This window comes from Neofelis nebulosa, chromosome 5, assembly GCF_028018385.1.
Source record: "Neofelis nebulosa isolate mNeoNeb1 chromosome 5, mNeoNeb1.pri, whole genome shotgun sequence".
Classification (NCBI taxonomy): domain Eukaryota; kingdom Metazoa; phylum Chordata; class Mammalia; order Carnivora; family Felidae; genus Neofelis; species Neofelis nebulosa.
In genome coordinates this window covers 74,984,999-75,002,931 of record NC_080786.1, presented here as the reverse complement: position 1 = coordinate 75,002,931, position 17,933 = coordinate 74,984,999, and the positions used below count along the sequence as shown (strand labels likewise).

The 17,933-nt window shown below is 38.7% G+C and overlaps 1 protein-coding gene across 3 annotated transcripts in view; it reads left to right on the top strand.

The window, feature by feature from the left end:
* MCCC1 (methylcrotonyl-CoA carboxylase subunit 1) overlaps positions 1-17,933 on the top strand; it is a 57,996-nt gene that overhangs the window by 29,025 nt on the left and 11,038 nt on the right. For all 3 annotated transcript variants that reach the window (XM_058730619.1, XM_058730620.1, XM_058730621.1), the window contains exons 10-14: positions 3,159-3,286; positions 6,658-6,841; positions 9,189-9,298; positions 12,753-12,969; positions 14,727-14,813. In XM_058730619.1, the coding sequence (XP_058586602.1) occupies positions 3,159-3,286; positions 6,658-6,841; positions 9,189-9,298; positions 12,753-12,969; positions 14,727-14,813 (726 nt within the window). The remainder of the gene's footprint in view (positions 1-3,158; positions 3,287-6,657; positions 6,842-9,188; positions 9,299-12,752; positions 12,970-14,726; positions 14,814-17,933) is intronic.

The window sequence follows — 17,933 nt, the reverse complement described above, 5'->3', positions numbered from 1 at the left end:
TTTTTCACTCAACACTTTGAATAACTCACGTCACTGTTCTTGCTTGCCTGGTTTCTGAAGTCATATGTAATTCTTACCCTTTCTTCTTTATAGGTAAGGTGTCCCCCCTCCCGCCCCCAGCTTCTTTCAGGATTCATTCATTCATTCGTTCATTCATTTTTATTTTCTGTACTTTGAAAATGATATGCCTAGGTGTAGGGGGTTTTTGACATTTATCCTGCTTGGTGTTCTCTGACCTTCCAGGCATGTGATTCAGTGTCTTGACATTAATGGGGAAATTATCAGTCATTATTGCTACAAATACTGTTTCTGGTCTTTTCTTTTTTGTTTTTCTGGTATTCCCGTTATGCATACGTTATACCTTTTCTAGTTGCCCACAGTTCTTGGATATTCTGTTTGGGTTTTTTTTTCGTCTGTTTGTTTGTTTTTCAGTCTTTTTTGTCTTTGCTTTTAGTTTTGGAAGTTTCTGTTGTCATATCCTCAAGCTCAGAAATTCTTTCCTTGGCTGTGTCCAGTCTACCGATGAGCCCATCAGAGGCATTCTTCATTTCTATTACAGTGTTTTGATTTCTAGCGTTTCTTTTCAATTCTTTCTTTGAATTTCCGTGCTTCTGCTTATGTTATCCATGTGTTCTTGCAAGTGTCCACTTTTTCCATTAAAGCTCTTAGTGTATTAATCAGCATGTTTTTAAGTTCTTAGTCTGATTATTCCAACATTTCTGTCATTTCTGAGTCTTGTTCTGATGCTTTTTCAATCTCTTTAAACTGTGTTTTTTTGCCTCTTAGTATGCCTTGTGATTTTTCTTGATAGCCAGACCTTATGTATCAGGTAAAAAGAACTGCAGAAAAGAGGGCATTAGTCATATGGTGGTTAGGTGTGGGGAAGGGGAAGTGTTCTGTAGTCTTGTGATTAGGTCTGAGTGTTTTGGTGAACTTCATCAGTGCTTCTCAGTGTGTTTTTTGTGTACTTGTTTTGATTTATTCACTTCTGTGGGACAAGATGGCTGGAACTGTGTATTTCCCTTCCTCCAGTTGCGTTAATTAGGCTCTGATGACACTGCCATAGTTTAGGGTCTAGTAACATAATTTCTCTTACGGACGAATCTTGTCCAGGACAGAATTCCAGCGTACTTCAGATGGTTCCTTTTCCCCTTCCACTGCTAGAAGCTCAAGGGAGTTTTTCTCTAGTATTCACTGTGAGGACCTGGTAGAACTCCTGCAGGTAAAACTCACAGAAGTTTGGCGGGGCCAGGGGTCGGGGGGGACTGTCCTTGGAGTTTGTAACCCTCAGAGTTGTCCACACTGAGTGTCCAGCAAATCGTCAATCACAGTCCAGTTTTTCCTCCTCTGGTACTTGTTCCTGCAGAAGTTTTGTTTGTGTGTTTCTGCTTCAGTAAGTTGAGAATCTCTGTATTTGCCTGTCTTTCTCTGTAGGTTGAGGGGCAGTGGTTTGCCCTGTGACCTCACGTCTCTGATGGATCTGAGACACATTGTTCATTTTTCAGTTTATTTGGCTTTTTACTTTTGTCAGGTTAGAATGGTGACTTCTCAGCTTCTTCTGGGCCAGAAACTGGAAGACTTCGCTAAATCTTTGCAAGCCACTAATCAGTTATGACCCACAATTTGGAAAACAGTCTTAAATTATATGGAACTAACTTTCAGCTAAGTGAAAAAAACTCAAACACAAAACACTACACACTATACGATTTCATTTATATGACATTCTAGAAAAGAACTATGATAGAAAACAGGCCAGTGATTGCTTGGAGCCAACATCCTGGGGAAGGGACTGACTGCAAAGGGGAACAAGGGAACATTTTGGATGATGGAAATGTTTTGCATTTTCATGGTGGTGGTAGATGTACGACAGTATTCAAGTGCTGAAACCCAGCATACTGTCCTACACTTTAAAAAGTTAAATTTTATTGGGGCACCTGGGTGGCTCAGTCGGTTAAGTGTCCGACTTCGGCTCAGGTCATGATCTCGCAGTCTGTGAGTTCGAGCCCCGCGTCGGGCTCTGTGCTGACAGCTCAGAGCCTGGAGCCTGTTTCAGATTCTGTGTCTCCCTCTCTCTCTGACCCTCCCCCGTTCATGCTCTGTCTCTCTCTGTCTCAAAAATAAATAAACATTAAAAAAAAAAAAAATTAAAAAAAAAAAAAGTTAAATTTTATTATATGAAATTATGCCTTAATAAAGTTGGGGAAGATATAGCTTTAGTTGCTAAATAATCTTCCAGTGCATCACCAGCGAAAGGACTTTTTTTTTTTTTTAATTTTTTTTTAATGTTAATTTATTCTTGAGGGAGAGACAGTGTGAATGGGGCAGAGAGAGGGTGAGATACAGAGTTCAAAGCAGGCTCCAGGCTTCAGGCTCCAAGCTGTCAGCATAGAGCCCCATGTGGGGCTTGAACCCACCACCAGCTGTGAGATCATGACCTAAGCTGAAGTCAGACACTTAACTGACTGAGCCACCCAGGCACCCCCCAGCAAAAGGAGTCTTTTTTTTTTTTTTTTTTTTTTAATGTTTATTTATTTTTGAGAGAGAGAGAGACAGAGTACTAGCAGGGAAAGGGTAGAGAGAGACACACACACAGAATCCAAAGCAGGCTCCAGGCTCTGAGCTGTCAGCACAGAGCCCGATGTGGGGCTTGAACTCACGGATGGCCGCTGGCAGGATCATGACCTGAGCCAAAGTTGGCCGCTTAACCAACTGAGCCACCCAGGCGCCCCAGCAAAAGGACTCTTAAAGGAAACCTCCAAAGCTTACAGTCTGGAGGAAACAATGTTATATTTTTTCTACTGGGGGAGAGTGAGATGGGATGTTTCAGTGTGAAGTTCCAGGGGTCTTGGTGCACCGAAGCCATAACACATGGTCCAACCATGTTCTCATTACTGCGACAGTTGAGACTATTCATAGCTTGAGCTACCATTTGCTCAAAACCCCAGACATACTTTTCTATTGCTAGATTTCGTGTGGTTCCCCATTTTTGATTAAGAATCATTTGCTGCTGCAAAATGTAAGATAATTTTCTTCACGAAATGCAAAATTTTAACATTGAATAAAGGTAACAATAAAAGTTGGTGTAATACATCACGGAAGGTTTTGATTTCTACTTATTATATGCTGTTGAAATGTGACTGTTGTGTTTTATCTTTTAGGAACTGTGGAGTTTATTATGGACTCCAAGCACAATTTCTACTTCATGGAGATGAATACAAGGCTGCAAGTGGAACACCCTGTTACTGAGATGATCACAGGAACTGACTTGGTGGAGTGGCAGCTTAGGGTGGGGACGTTTTTTCTGTTAAAGATCAATCTTGAGAATATGTTACCTTCTGGCCTTCTGAAAGAAGGTGTCCTTTTGGATAGGGGTTCAATTCTTGTAGTTGTCACGAGGACAGGAAAATGGGATATTACAGATGATACTTCATTTGTTGCTGTGACATTATTGTCACTTTATGGACTCATATTTCTAACCTGTCACTTCCTATCATTTCTCCTTAGGCAAGGCGCAGGTGAGCTGTTGCCCCTGAGGCTTCCTTGTGACCGCAGTATCTCAATACCAAAGCCTTGTGCTCTGCTTGAGGCCACCTTATTCAGGGCCAGGCACTTGATTTTAGAGGCAGGATAGATGCTAGCCACTGTGAAATGAGCTAAGGAAGAGTTGGGAATGAAGAGCCAAAGTAACAGTCTAGACCAACAGAGTGAGCCACATGCAATTGCTGACTTGTACAGCATTGTTGGCCTGTGGTGGGAGAAGTATATCCCGTTCAGAATAAGTGTTTAGAAATTTTTATAGCGTTTTTGCCATTGCTATGTTATTTATGTCTACTGTATGTTACCAAAACATAAGTCTATAATTATTCCTTTGTTATAAATAGTTTGAGAAGCCCTGGCTTTAACTAGAGTTCCACAAAGCATATTCCTTCAAATGTGAATGATAACTTAGTCTGTTTTTCTCTTATTATTGAAAACAATTGATTTCACAGCTTTTTTAATACGAAAAAAATGTTTAAGAAGTGTAAATATTTTTGATCTCTGTAGAATTCTTAGTTCTTTATATATTCTGAATCTAAATTTTTTTTTGCATGTTGTGATGTTAATGTCTTGATTATTTTCATAATTTGGTCTTTTCAGAACTTCTGTGGGCAATAATATGATGTTATTTTTTTTGGTTCATTGGGGATGATTGGTGATTTTAATTGAACCATAAGATTCTTTTGGGCCTCTGTAGCCTCCAGGGCTAATGAAAACCAGGCACATCAGACTAGTAAGTGTTAGTAAGTAACAGGAAAATTGTGGATTTAGAAAGTTTTGGAAAGAGTGCTTATGTTTCCAGAATTCAAGGAAAGGGGGATTTTTTTTTTTTTTTTTTTTTTTTTTTATGAAGCAGTAACCAAGAGAGTCCAGAATTTTGAAATCATGATGGATAAAATGTTTCCAGGGAATAAGGGAAAAGAAAGCTTTTGGATATAAGGAGAACTAGTGGACTTTTATTTCTGCATCTCAAGAAATTGTAAGAGGCTCTTCAAAGAGGCTCTTTAAAAAGGGAAGTAGGCTTTTCTTATCTGGGGAGGGATTCTAGAACTTAAGTATACCACTGGACCTCATTTATAATGCTCAAGGTACTTTGGAGTCTGGCTTCCAGGAAGAGGTAACACAAGGAGTCTCGCCACTTATTGAGTCAAGACTTCAAGCTCGAGGACCAGCCCCCTTGGACCAGGACCTCCCTAGAATGAGGCTACAGTGATGTGAGCATCTAGGCTGCAGATGCAATTGGCTAGCCGTGTTCAGGGGGAGCTGGAAAAGTATCCAAGGTCCAGGAGTTCCAAAGAGTCAAAGTCTAAGCCTGAGAGAACTCCCATGGCACAGATGTCCAAGTATGCAGAGGCATGGTTAGGGTCTATCTCTTCTGAGCTCAGACAGAAGCCAACTTGAGAGGAAAATAGATAGGCCAAGACAAGCCAGACTGAAATGGGGCTATATAGTCAGAAATAAGATCACATCTTGAAATATGGACACATGGTTATGCTTTTCTTTGTGTGTATGTATGTGTGTATATATACATACACACATACATATATATATATATACACATACACACATATATACATACACCTACATATACATTATATAATGTATATATAATATATATTGTGTGTATATATATGTATACACACACACACATTATTTTAGAGAGAGAGGGCATGCACACAAGCAGAGGAGAGCGGCAGAGGGAGAGAGAGAATCCCAAGAAGGCTCCATGCTCAGCACAGAGTCCAACCCAGGGCTTGATCCCACAACCCTGGGATTGTGGCCTGAGCCAAAATCAAGAGTCTGATGCCCAACTGACTGAGCCACCCACTCGCCCTCCTTGTTTATATTAAGACAAATGGAATTCTTTATTAAAATATTAAAAAGTAATTCACTATAAAGGATATGAATGAAATGACAATAGCTAACACTTATGTAATGCTTACTATATGTACTTTTCTCTGAGGCATCAAGATGTTAAGAAACTTGCCCAGAATATGAGTATGCTCAGAACAGAGTTAAGTATAGAGAAAGAATCTGAACCCAGGCAGTATGGCTGCAGAGTGTGGTTCAAAACACCATGCAGTAAAGACATTCAATTTAGTCCATTTTCCTTTCATTCTTAACTGCTGTGGTTCCTGATTTACCTTATCTACAGATTTAAAGAGATGAAACCTTTGCCTCTTTTTCAAGCTTACCTGTTTAGTTCCAAGTGGTGCTAAATTACTTAGTTTTTTTCCCCTATATCTTTTGCTTTCTTGGTTTGTCCTTTTCTCATCTTGGAGGAAAACTTAAGGAGGGAGTAAAGAGAGAGTGACAGCATGTCTTCTAATAGCCTTTCCAAATGATACTAGTTGAAGAGAGAGAGTCATTGTACTGGTATGTAATAGTCAAAAAACTACAATTGTAGTAGTGATAAACAATAATGATCATCCTGTTTATAATCTGGTATCATACAATATATGTTAATATAACAAAATTGAAAAACCATTATGTTCCCCTTTCTGTCTTGCTTTATCACTCTCTTGGTGATGAAGAAGACAAAGATGGGGGTGCCTGGCTGGCTCAATTGGTAAAGCATGTGACTCTTAATCTTGGGGTTGTGAGTTTGAGCCCCACATTGGGTATACTTAAATAAATACACTTTTAAAAAAAAGATTCAAAGATGAAAAATGCCACACTTTAGCCATAACTGTGAGTGTAGTCCTAAACACCAACTAATAATTAACTATTAAAAAAAAAAGATTGGTTTGGTAACTGAGCGCTAAAGTTTTAAATGGAAACTGAGACTATCTTGCCAGTAAGAAATTTTAAGTTGTGATTACATTGAAGAAACACAGATTTTTATATTTATGATTTAGTTGTCAGTTCTCCTGCTTTCTCTATTTAAAAACTCTAGAAATCCATTGTAATTAATATATTATTTCCAAACTGCATCTGTTTTTAACCTCTTTTTGCTTTTGCCCAGAACTCGGGTAGGTGGATAAAATTAGTTTTTATTTGGCTTCATTATAAAGCCCAAATATACATTTTCCATAGAAAAAGGCAAGACCATCAACTTCCCAAGTCTCATAGGTGCCATAAGGTGGATTTTCACAGAAGCATATACTCTTCTTTTATCAGATTGCAGCAGGAGAGAAGATTCCTTTGAGCCAAGAAGAAATAACCCTGCAGGGCCATGCCTTTGAAGCTAGAATATATGCAGAAGATCCTGACAATAACTTCATGCCTGGGGCTGGGCCTTTAGTGCATCTCTCCACCCCTCAGGCAGACCTTTGCACCAGGATTGAAACTGGAGTGCGTCAAGGTAAAGTGAAATAAAACAAAAAGTCTCCGTCTTTTTTTAAGTGCATGATTATTTGTGGACGGCCTCTTTTCCCTGTGTCTTGTGGAAATGTTTTGTATGTTTTAGCATAAAGGATTTAATTTATTTCTCATTAATCTTTATTTATCTTTCTGGAATAGTTATTTTTAAAGAATAACTAGTGTTTTTAAACAATACACCCTTTTTTAAAATGTAGCAGTATTTGTTCATACCTAAATAACAAACATTTTGTGTGTACTGTTTTATATTTTTACTCTGCCTACTTCTAAAAGTGATTAAAGGTCACCGATACCTGCTATGCCCAACACCCTCCAGCCTCCAAGGGACTTGATATCAAGCTGAAGGATTAATATATCAACTTAGTGTAAGCTAAACAATAATAAGAGAAATAAAAGCGAAAAAAATAGTAACAGTGCAAGAGCTCTCACAGTTCGGCATGTGATTAATAACAATGATCATAACAATTATTTAGCATTTACTATGTACTATGGACACTGTTCTAGGTGACTTTTTTATGCAGGCTCCTTTGACCATGAGAACTACCCTGTGAGTAGGTGTTCTTAGCACCCCCATCTTCCAGATGAGGAAACTAAGGCACAGAGAAGTTAAGTGACTTGCCCAAGGTCACTCTTGGAGCCAAGATTCAGACTCAGTCTTTCTGGCTCCAGAGTCCATGCTCTGAGTTACTACTACCTTGACTTTAGTTGCCAGAGAAGTTTTGCAGATGGTGAATGATGAAAAACAATTCTCAAGATTAGATGTTATATTAGGCTAGTACAGCCAGGAGCCAGGACACATTCGTAAGAGGAAGTCTGGAGTAGATTTTAGTAGGCAGATTAAAGAGCACACAGAAAAGTGAAGAAAGGAGAACTTAGCTAAAGACGTGTTTGAAGAATTGTAAGAAAATAATGTGGCTGGAGAAAAGTGTTCAGGATGGTGAATAGTAGGAGATGCAGGTAGAGATACAGGTTGAGAGCAAATCACACAGGGTCTTAAAAGCCAAAATGAGGAATTAGGGCTTCTTGATGACAAATTGGCAGAATTTTGAGAGCTCTGGCTAAACCGCAGCAATATTTGATATTAAATTTTTTTTAACTTAACAGCAGAACGTTTTAGAGAGGAAAAAGAACAGTTGCAATGGAAAAGAAAGAATCTGTGGGGCAAGCAAAACTTGCAGTGTAATGTAATAAAGGTATTCCAAGAATAACAGGTGTAATTCCGAGAAGGACTCCCAGATTTACATCTTAGCGCTGGGAGGATAATCCATTCCAAGAAATTTACCCAACCTTTCTCAACTGCGTTCCCCGAGCCCCTTGTGGATTCATTGGGCCCTTTTCTTATTATATCATTTTACAGTAACCTTTTACTCCTTGTCTAGTTTTCCCATTATATTGTAAGTTTCTTAAGGGAGACACTGTGTCTTCCATGTTATCTTGCTCAAGCCTGGGCCTAGAAGGTGTTCAATATGTGTTGGTGAGTGCTGGGCTGGGTAGGTGGGTGGATGATGGATAAGGGAGTGTAATCTAACCCCTTGATTTTATAGATGATGCCCCTGGAGTTCAGAGGGGTCAAATGACCTGCCCCAAATCACACAGTGGTCCTAGAACAGTATTGTTGATAACACACCACATCCTTTTGACCTGAACCATTTCTAACCAGTGAGATGTGCCTGGTTCAGATTTTTTTTTTTTTTTTTTTTTTTTTATTGTTCCAACCAGCAGCTTGGTTGGCACAAGCTCGCTTACAACTGGGTCTTCGTGTGCATGGCCCTGAACTTACAGGGCTGCCTGGTTCAGATTCTTGTTCTCTAAGACTCTGTCATAGCAGTGATGGGTGCTATTTGTTTATCAGTTCTGCCAGGTATGGCACTTGGCCTTTTTACTGTCAACCCTCCTAAGAACCCTACAGTATAGTTGGATTGTTATCTGTATTTTTCTCATGAGGAGACTGAGGGGTGGAGGGAGGGGGATGCTAAGGGCAGAAGGGATTGTGACAGGAGAAGGTAGAGGCAGTTTGCGCTGGCTTCCAAAATGAGAAGGGAAAACAAGGTTCAGAGGAAGAGAGGATGGGTACAGCCAGCCTGTGTGACATTGGATCACTATTTTAGGTGCTCTTGGATAGCCATAATCTCCTTAGACTTGTGGTGAGTTTTTAAAGCCCTGTGAGCCTCATTTCCTCGTGAATGAAACCGTGGTAATGACTACCATGCAAGAGCTCCTGAGGATTAGGTATGAAGTGCACGTTAAAGCCGCAGCAGAATGTCTTGCCTGTCATATTTTATCATGTTAAGTTTGGACTTAGAGTGGCTACTGTGGTTTTTCAATTTCAGGAGATGAAGTTTCAGTGCATTATGACCCCATGATTGCGAAATTGGTTGTGTGGGCAGCAGATCGCCAGGCGGCCTTAACGAAACTGAGGTACAGCCTTCGTCAGTACAACGTGAGTGACCTGGGGCCATGTTAGGGACCTTATGATCTGTGTATCTCCACCGCCAAGTATGTCTGTCACGATTGGTCAGCCTTTGTCCCTGTCAGCTTCTTTCCACCAATGCATCAGGAACAAAATGATTTCACATTCCCATGGGTCAAAATAGAGTTTAAGGACTTCTTGATTCAGCTAGAAAAGAAAAATTGCAGGACTAAAACTATTAATGTCAGTGTTATACTTCACTGAAATCTGATATGAAACTCATATTCATCCTGTAGATAAGACCAAGTACACAAGTGTGGCCTACAGTCTGGTATTATTTTCTCCAAAGGAAAATAATTATGTTCAGTTTTACCCATTTGACAGAATTTGTTGCTTTTCTGTAGCACATGAATTTCCTTGGTGCAGTAAGCCCCAGACCACACTGATGTAGCTTCATAAAAGGATTTCATATTAACCTGTGATATCCAGATTGTTATATGTCATTAATTTGATCTAACCTCTGATCTCTGTGTCTCCAACCACACTGGTCTCCTTGCCATTCCCTAGACATACCCAGCATGGAGCCATGTGTTCCTGTTCTCTCTTCCGGAATGTTCTTTCCCTACATGATCACAAAACTCCCTTCTCAGCATCCTCAGCTCCTGTTCACCTCAGAGGTCTTCCCAGGCTGCCCAATTTTTTTTTTTTTAATTGAAATATAGTTGATACACAATGTTATACTAGTTTTAAGTGTATAGCATAGTGATTCAGTTCTGTACCTTACACAGTGCTCACCACGTTAAGTGTAGTTACCATCTGTCACCAAAGGTATTCCAATATTATTGACTGTATTGCTTATACTGTACTTTTCATCCCTGTGCCTTACTTATTTTATAGTGAGAAGTCTGTACCTCCTAATCCCATTCACCTATTTACCTTCTCCCTTCACAACCTTCCCCTCTGGCAACTACCAGGTCCCTGTTTATGAGTTCGTTTCTGTTGTCAGTTTGTTTTGTGGTTTAGATTCCACAATATAAGTGAAATCATATGGTATTTGTCTTTGTCTCACTTGTTTCACTTAGTATAATACCCTCTGAGTCTATCCATGTTGTTACAAATGGCAAGATTTCATTCTTTTTTTTTTTTTTTTTTAAAGTTTATTTATTTTGAGTGAGACAGAGAGAGCACAAGCAGGGGAGGGGCAGAGAGAGAGGGAGACAGAGAATCCCAAGCAGGCTCTGCACCGTTAGTGCAGATTCTGACTTGGGGCTTGAGCCCATGAGGCTGCAAGATCATGATCTGAGCCAAAACCAAGAGTCAATGCTTAACCAACTTAGCCACCCAGGTGCCCCAAAGATTTCATTCTTTATTTTGGCTGGGTAATATTCCATCATGTGTATACACCACATCTTTATCCTTCATCTGTTGATGGACACTGAGGTTACTTCCATATCTTGACTATTGTAAATAATGCTGCAATAAACATAAGGTTGCATATATCTTTTCTAATTCATGTTTTCATTTTATATGGGCAAATACCCACTAGTGGAGTCACTGGATCATATGATATTTCTGTTTTTAATATGGGGGGAACTTCCATACTGTTTTTCAGTGGCTGTACCCAGCATGTCCTTCCTACCAACAGCACACAAGCATTCCCTTTTCTCCACGTCCTCACCAACATTTGTTATTTACCGTCTTTTTGATACTAGCCTTTCTGACTTGTATAAAATGGTATCTCATTGTGGTTTTGATTTGCATTTCCCTGATGATGAGTGATGTTGAGCATCTTTCCATGTGTCAGCCATTTGTATGTCTTTGGAAAAAATAAATGTCTTTTCAGGTCCTCTGCCCACTTTTTAATTGGATTATTAGCTTTTTAGGTGTTGAGTTATAGGAGTTCTTTATATATTTTGGATACTAATCCCTTATCATACATATCATTTGCAACTATCTTCTCCCATTCAGTAGGTTACCTTTTCATTGTGTTGATGGTTTCTTTCACTGTGCAAAGGCTTTTTAGTTTGGTATAGTCACAGTAGTTTAATTTTGCTCTTGCTTCCCTTGCCTCAGTAATCATATCCATAAATATGTTGCTAAGGCTGACATCCAAGTGATTACTGCCTATGTTTTCTTTTAGGAGTTTTGTTTTGGGTCTTACAGTTAGGTCTTTAATACATTTTGAGTTTATTTTTGTGTGTGGTGTGAGAAAGTGGTCCGGTTTCATTCTTTTACATGTAGCTATCCTGTTTTCCCAATATCAATTATTGAAAAGATGGTTTTTTGCCTCCTTTGCCATAGATTAGTTAACCATATAAGTGTGGGTTTATTTCCACTTGTTCCACTGATCTTCATTTCTGTTTTTGTTTCAGTCTACCATACTGTTTTTATTACTACAGCTTTGTGGTATAGCTTGAAACCAGGTGATCTTATTTAAAATAGGACCCTTTGCTGTTCTCGTTCCCCTTAACCAGCCTTATTTTTCTTCATATGACCTGATGTCATATTAGATATTTGTTTACAGATATTGTTATCTCTGTGAGGTTTTGTTCTTCATCATGACCCCAGTACCTGGAGCAAGGCCTGGCACCTAAAAGGTGCTCAGTAAATGGCTAGTAAATGAATATATGAATGGACCCAAGGCTCAGATAGCTGGTTTTACCCTTGACCCCATTTATTGGATGGATCTAGGTTCAATGTATACCTTTTTATTTTTATATCAATGTGTAAAATTTGGATTTTAGTGTTGGAAGGAAGCTCCTTTGAGCTCATTTAATGCTGTCCCCTCCTCAGTATAGAAATCCTATGCTCTGTTTTCCTATTTTGTGGGAGTGTTCCGAGCAGCAAGTCTTCAGTATCTTGCAAATAAATCTCATATAAGTTTCTTAACATTTATCACTTACATAGCCTGAGGCAATTAAATGTCTCTACACTACCTAACCTACCATCATCTCTTATGTCCTCTTTATCATAAAGAATAAAATGTAGTTTACTACTTTTAAAATGTGTTGTGGGGCACGTGGGTGGCTCAGTTGGTTAAGCGTCTGACTTTGGCTCAGGTCATGATCTCACTGTGAGTTTAAGCCCAACGTCGGGCCCTGTGCTGACAGTTCAGAGCCTGGAGTCTGCTTCAGAATCCGTGTCTCCTTCTTTCTCTGCCCCTCTCCTTCTCTCTCTCTTTCTCTCTCTCAAAAATAAACATACATTAAAAAAATTTTTTTTAATGTATTGTAAAATGTAACTTTAAGTGTTAAGTCCAGATACATAGTGTTGGTGAAGTGAGTTTTTTGTTTTGTTTTGTTTTGTTTTGTTTTGCTTACGAGTTGTCCTATCGCCATGTGGTACCTTAGTAGGTTTTTCAATTTTCTTAAGAGTTGCCCCTGGTGAAATATCTTTAGTACAAAGAACAGATTTCTATGGCAAATTTCTATGGCAAATGTTTTTTTCCCACTCACTGGGGATATGGGCTTTATTCTCTTCCTAGATTGTCGGACTGCACACCAACATTGACTTCCTTCTTAGCCTGTCTGGCCACCCAGAGTTTGAGGCTGGAAACGTACACACCGATTTCATCCCTCAACACCGCAAAGAACTGTTGCCCAGTCGGAAGGCCACAGCCAAAGAGCTTTTATGCCAGGCAGCTCTGGGTCTCATCCTCAAGGAGAAAGCTATGTCTGACGTTTTCAAAATTCAGTCACAAGGTATGGAATGCTTTTCTCTTTCCTCTGCTTGTCAGGATTTTATAAATAATCATCGGAGGTGCTTTTCTTTCTTTATGACACTTTTGTGTCCCTTTTCTTCTCTCAGTGGTTGACACTGTCCTCTGCTAAGTGGTTTTTTAGTATGAAGTAGATTCACGTATCATGGATGCATCCATAAACACTTTTTTAATCCATTAAATGTAACTTAACTAATTGCCTAATAGTGTTGAGCTGGGGCTCTTTTTCAACCAAACGCTGGTCCTTCCTGTACCCTGTGCTGACCCCTTCCAAAGCTTTTTTAATTCACTGCTTCTCAAGGGCCTACTTATTGTATCCTTGTACCTACCGCAACTTCCTTGGTCCTGGGGACTGAAGACAGAGCACTGGGGACTCTCATTACCTGTTAATTTATTGTTGAGTTATTTCCTCCTCTCCTTTTCCATTCTGTGATCAAATTTCTGTCTAACTAGAGACCTAGGCACTTCCTCCAATCAGAGGATCTAAACATGGGAAGGAAAATGGCAGAGATTCATCCTGGTTGCCACGCCCACACATCTCTGCTTCAGCTTCCCCACTGAGTTGTTGCCCAACCTCTCCCTAACACCTCAGGAGCTAGAAATTCATAATGAAAACTCATTAGCTTATTACAGTTTCTGTCAGTTCTCCATTAAAATGTTCTTCCCTCTAAATTGAGCAAAATCTGGGGACACAGGGTGGCTTAGTCAGTTAAGTGTCTGACTCTTGGTTTTGGCTTAGGTCATGATCTCACAGTTCATGGGTTCAAGCCCCGCACTGGGCCCTGCACTGACAGCGCGGAACCTGCCTGGGATTCTCTCTCTCCCTCTCTCTCTGCCCTTCCTGTACTCTCTCTGTCTTTCAAAATAAATAAACTTAAAAAATGAAATAGGTTGCTAATCTGAAAGAATGCAAAACATAAAATAAGATAAGATAAGCAAAATCTGAACTCTCCCAAACTTGCTCCAAAATATATACTTTAGGCTAACTCTGAGCTTTGGAGCAAACAGGAAAAAAGAAAAATTAATCCATTTATCTCTTCATTATTTTTAGGATTATTATATTATTATAGGATTTTTTTATTAGGATCTTTAATTTCTAGATTCATTCAAGAAAGTTATATTGAGAGCTTAAAATATATAACTACATCTTTAGGAGATGTATGCTCTATTCTCATTCTGTCCTTTTACAATTCTAAATGAAATGCCTCCAAATATGCCCATACAGTGTTGCTAAGCCTGAATATAGCATTGTTACAATCAAGCATCCTCTTACTCTCTCCTTCCTTTTTATAATGTATACTGGCATACCCATGAACTTCAGAATAAATTGCTTCAGTTCAGCTATGCCGTAGCTCCTGGATATTGTCCAACAGACACGCCTGTGGGCAGGACGAGTGACGCACAAAGAGGCTAAGTGAAAGGAAAAGTAGTGAGTGGTGGAGATTTTGGTGACCTGGAACGCATTTGCCCAAGAAGGGGAGACCACTGTGTGGCTTGTGCCCCCAGAGGAAGAGAGCTTGGGCTGCAAATACTCTGATTTTAGCCAAGCTGGAATTTTTCATATAACCTTTTCTGAGATGTAAATTAAAGTATCTAATTTAAATTTAGAGCAATGAGAAGAACAAAGAAGACACATTTGAGCTGCCAGTGTAGGACAGGTGTTTTATGTTTTCTTTTGAAAGGTATGAAGTCAGGCTTGGTGTTTGTAAATTTGTTGTTGAATTTGAATTTTTTTTCTAGATCGGTACTCCCCTTTTGCATCCAGCAGTGGAAGAAGACTGAATACCTGTTACACCAGAAACATAACTCTCAGGGATGGTAAAAAGAGTAAGTAATGTTTTATTAAAAGAGAAATGTGCTTTATAGAAATATATCACTTATCTGGAAAAAAGGGATTCAGCCCAGACATGATCGGTCAATTACATTTTTTAAGCTCCCTAGCCTAACCATTGGAAGGAGTACTAGAATTGATTGGCTCCTGTGGTACATTAGTGCTATTTTTCTTCTTTATACTTTTTCTGTATTTTGTAAATATTTGAAAAATATGTCATACAATATACATAGCAAAATGACTGAAATGAAATATGCCACGATGTTAGTGAGGTTACCATTGGGTAGCAGGATTTAAGGGGATTTCCCTCCCTCCATCCCCACCCCCATCATCCTTCTTTGTTCTCTTTGCGTTGCAGTTTTTCTTCAGCAAGAATGTACTACTTTTAAATAAGAAAAACAATATCCAAAACTACTCCAGTAGGGAGGATTACCCACCACTCAGGCATTGTTTCAGGTGGAAGAGGGTTACTAAGAAGCTATGATTTATTAAGTACCTGATCACATGTAAATTTTTATCTTCACTATAATTTAATTAAGGGGGAATCCCTATCATACCCATGTATGGCTGATGAAACAGGCAGAGAAGGTGAAGGAACTTACTCAAGGCTAGTGAGATTGACATCCAGCCTTTCTGACCTTGACTCCTGTGCTATTTTTACTTTTCCAGTGGAAAATTGATTTTTGACTGCAAACTTATTTGAGTAGGCTGAGGGTGGGGCTGATTTATTGTAATTGAAGCCAGGAGAGGCTAACATCTAAAATTTTAAATTTTTTATAAATTTGTGGCTGGAACAACGTACCAGAGGGATCAGAATCCCATGATAGCAGCATCCCTTCTGCTGCTGGACAGTTTGCATAGGAAACAGAGTCAGAGCCGAGAGAGCTAGTTAACCTTGAATGTGAGGTGTCATTAAACTGTGAATGCTCCATTATAAAAATGTACCCAGCAGGTAGAACAGAATCTTCTTGCCGCTCATGGGAACCCCCTCCCCCCACCCCCAGACAAAGTAGAATCTTCTTTATCTCAACTCTGTGTAGACATGCACTCAGTTTTTAGCAAATCCCCTTTTCATCTAAGTTGATTGGATTAAAGCTCGAGATATTTTTTCATCAAGAACCTAGATGGGCATTACTTTACATGCACTGAGTACATGGAAAGAAAGTTTGCAAACATCCACTAGTATCTACTAATACCCATTTTATACTAGTGTGTTTATTCATTTCATCCTAAAAACCAAACCCTACAAAATCTGGGATTATCTTACTCTAGACTCCTATATACTGAATGTAAGTATCAGCAGCAGTAAAGTTTCATTGACCTCTTCAACCTAAATTAAACAGAAAATCATACTTGTGATTAAAATTCAGATGAGCCGACTGTGTTATTTGGTATGGATCTTCACTGAAGCACTTAGCAGTGTTTTGAACTATGCTGCATTTCTTGGAAATTTTTAAATTTTTAAATTAAAAAACAAATACATTATTGAAAACCAACATGATCGCTGTTCACTACATCCTTTTGGTAATTATTTTTCAACGATAACCCAGGCCTGAATGTAATAGTTTTCAGAAATGTTCTGGTGGGTCTCTAATAAATGTTAATTAACAGTAACCATGATTGAATAAGTGAGTACACCAAACAGGAAGTCTTAAGAAGTCAGAAGCATTTATGAATCTAAAGTAGAACTAATTCTTAATGATCTCAGTGAGAATTATCAAGTATTTTAAATATTTAAGGCTTGAAAAATATTCTTACTTGGTTGCTAGTGGCCATGCTTCACAGAATCCTGCCCTACCCTCAGTAGTAACAATAATAGCTAAGATTTATTGAGCTTTTGGTATATGCCAGCTATTAAGTTCTTTCCATGGATTATTTAATTTCCATTTTCAGAACAAGCCAATGAAATTGGTGTTGTTATTAGTGCCAACTTTATAAATGGGGAACCAAAGTTTAGAGAGATTAATAATTTTCTTAAAATCATAACAAAAGTAATTGGTGGAACAGAATTCAAACCCATACTCCAGGGTATATGCACTTATCTAACACTGCACCATGCTAAACTTCCATACCTTATTAAATACATTAAGAGGATGGGATACCTGATTGGTTCAGTGAGTAGAGCATGTGACTTGATCTTGGGGTCATGAGTTCAAGCCTCATGTTGGGCATAGAGCTGACTTGAAATTAATTAATTAATTTAAAAAATAGGTAAGAGGATGTTTAAGGTTCTCTTGTGGAGGTCTAGAGATAACTAAGGGAGGGAGGAATAAGGTCAGTTGCCCTATAATATATGAAAGAATTTATTCTCTTTGATGTAATTGTAAATGGGACTATTTTCTTTATTTACCTTTCTGCTATTTTATTATTAGTGAATAGAAATGCAGTAGGGGGTGCCTGGGTGGCTCAGTCCGTTAAGCCACCGACTGTTGATTTGGCTCAAGTCATGATCTCACAGTTCATGAGTTTGAGCCCCTCATCGAGCTCCGTGCTGACAGCAGGGAGCCTGATTGGGATTCTCTCTCTGCCCCTCCCCTGCTTATGTGCTCACTCTCTCTCTCATTCTCTGTCTCTCAAAATAAATAAATAAAACTTAAAAAAAATTCAGACTTTTGTGTGTTGATTTTGTATCTTGCAACTTTCTGAATTTACTTATTAGATCTAATAGTTTTTTGGGAGAGTTTTTAGGATTTTCAATATATGGTATCATATTATCTGCAAATAATGACAGTGTTACTTCTTCCTTATCAGTTGAATACCTTTTATTTATTTTTTTGTCTGATTGCTGTGGCTAGGACTTCCAGTACTGTATTGAATAAAAGTGGTGAGAGTGGACATCCTTGTCTTATTCCTGACCTTAGGGGGAAAACTTTCAGCTTTTTATCATTGAGTATGATATTAGCTGTGGGTTATCGATAGATGAATAGATAAAGAAGATGTGGTATATATACACAATGAAATATTACTCAGCCATAAGAATGAAAATCTTGTCATTTGTGATAACATAGATGGACCTAAATGGTATTATACTAAGTGAAATAAGCCAGAGAAAGACAAATACCATGTGATTTCACTTATATGTGGAATCTAAAAAACAAAGCAAGTGAATAAACAAA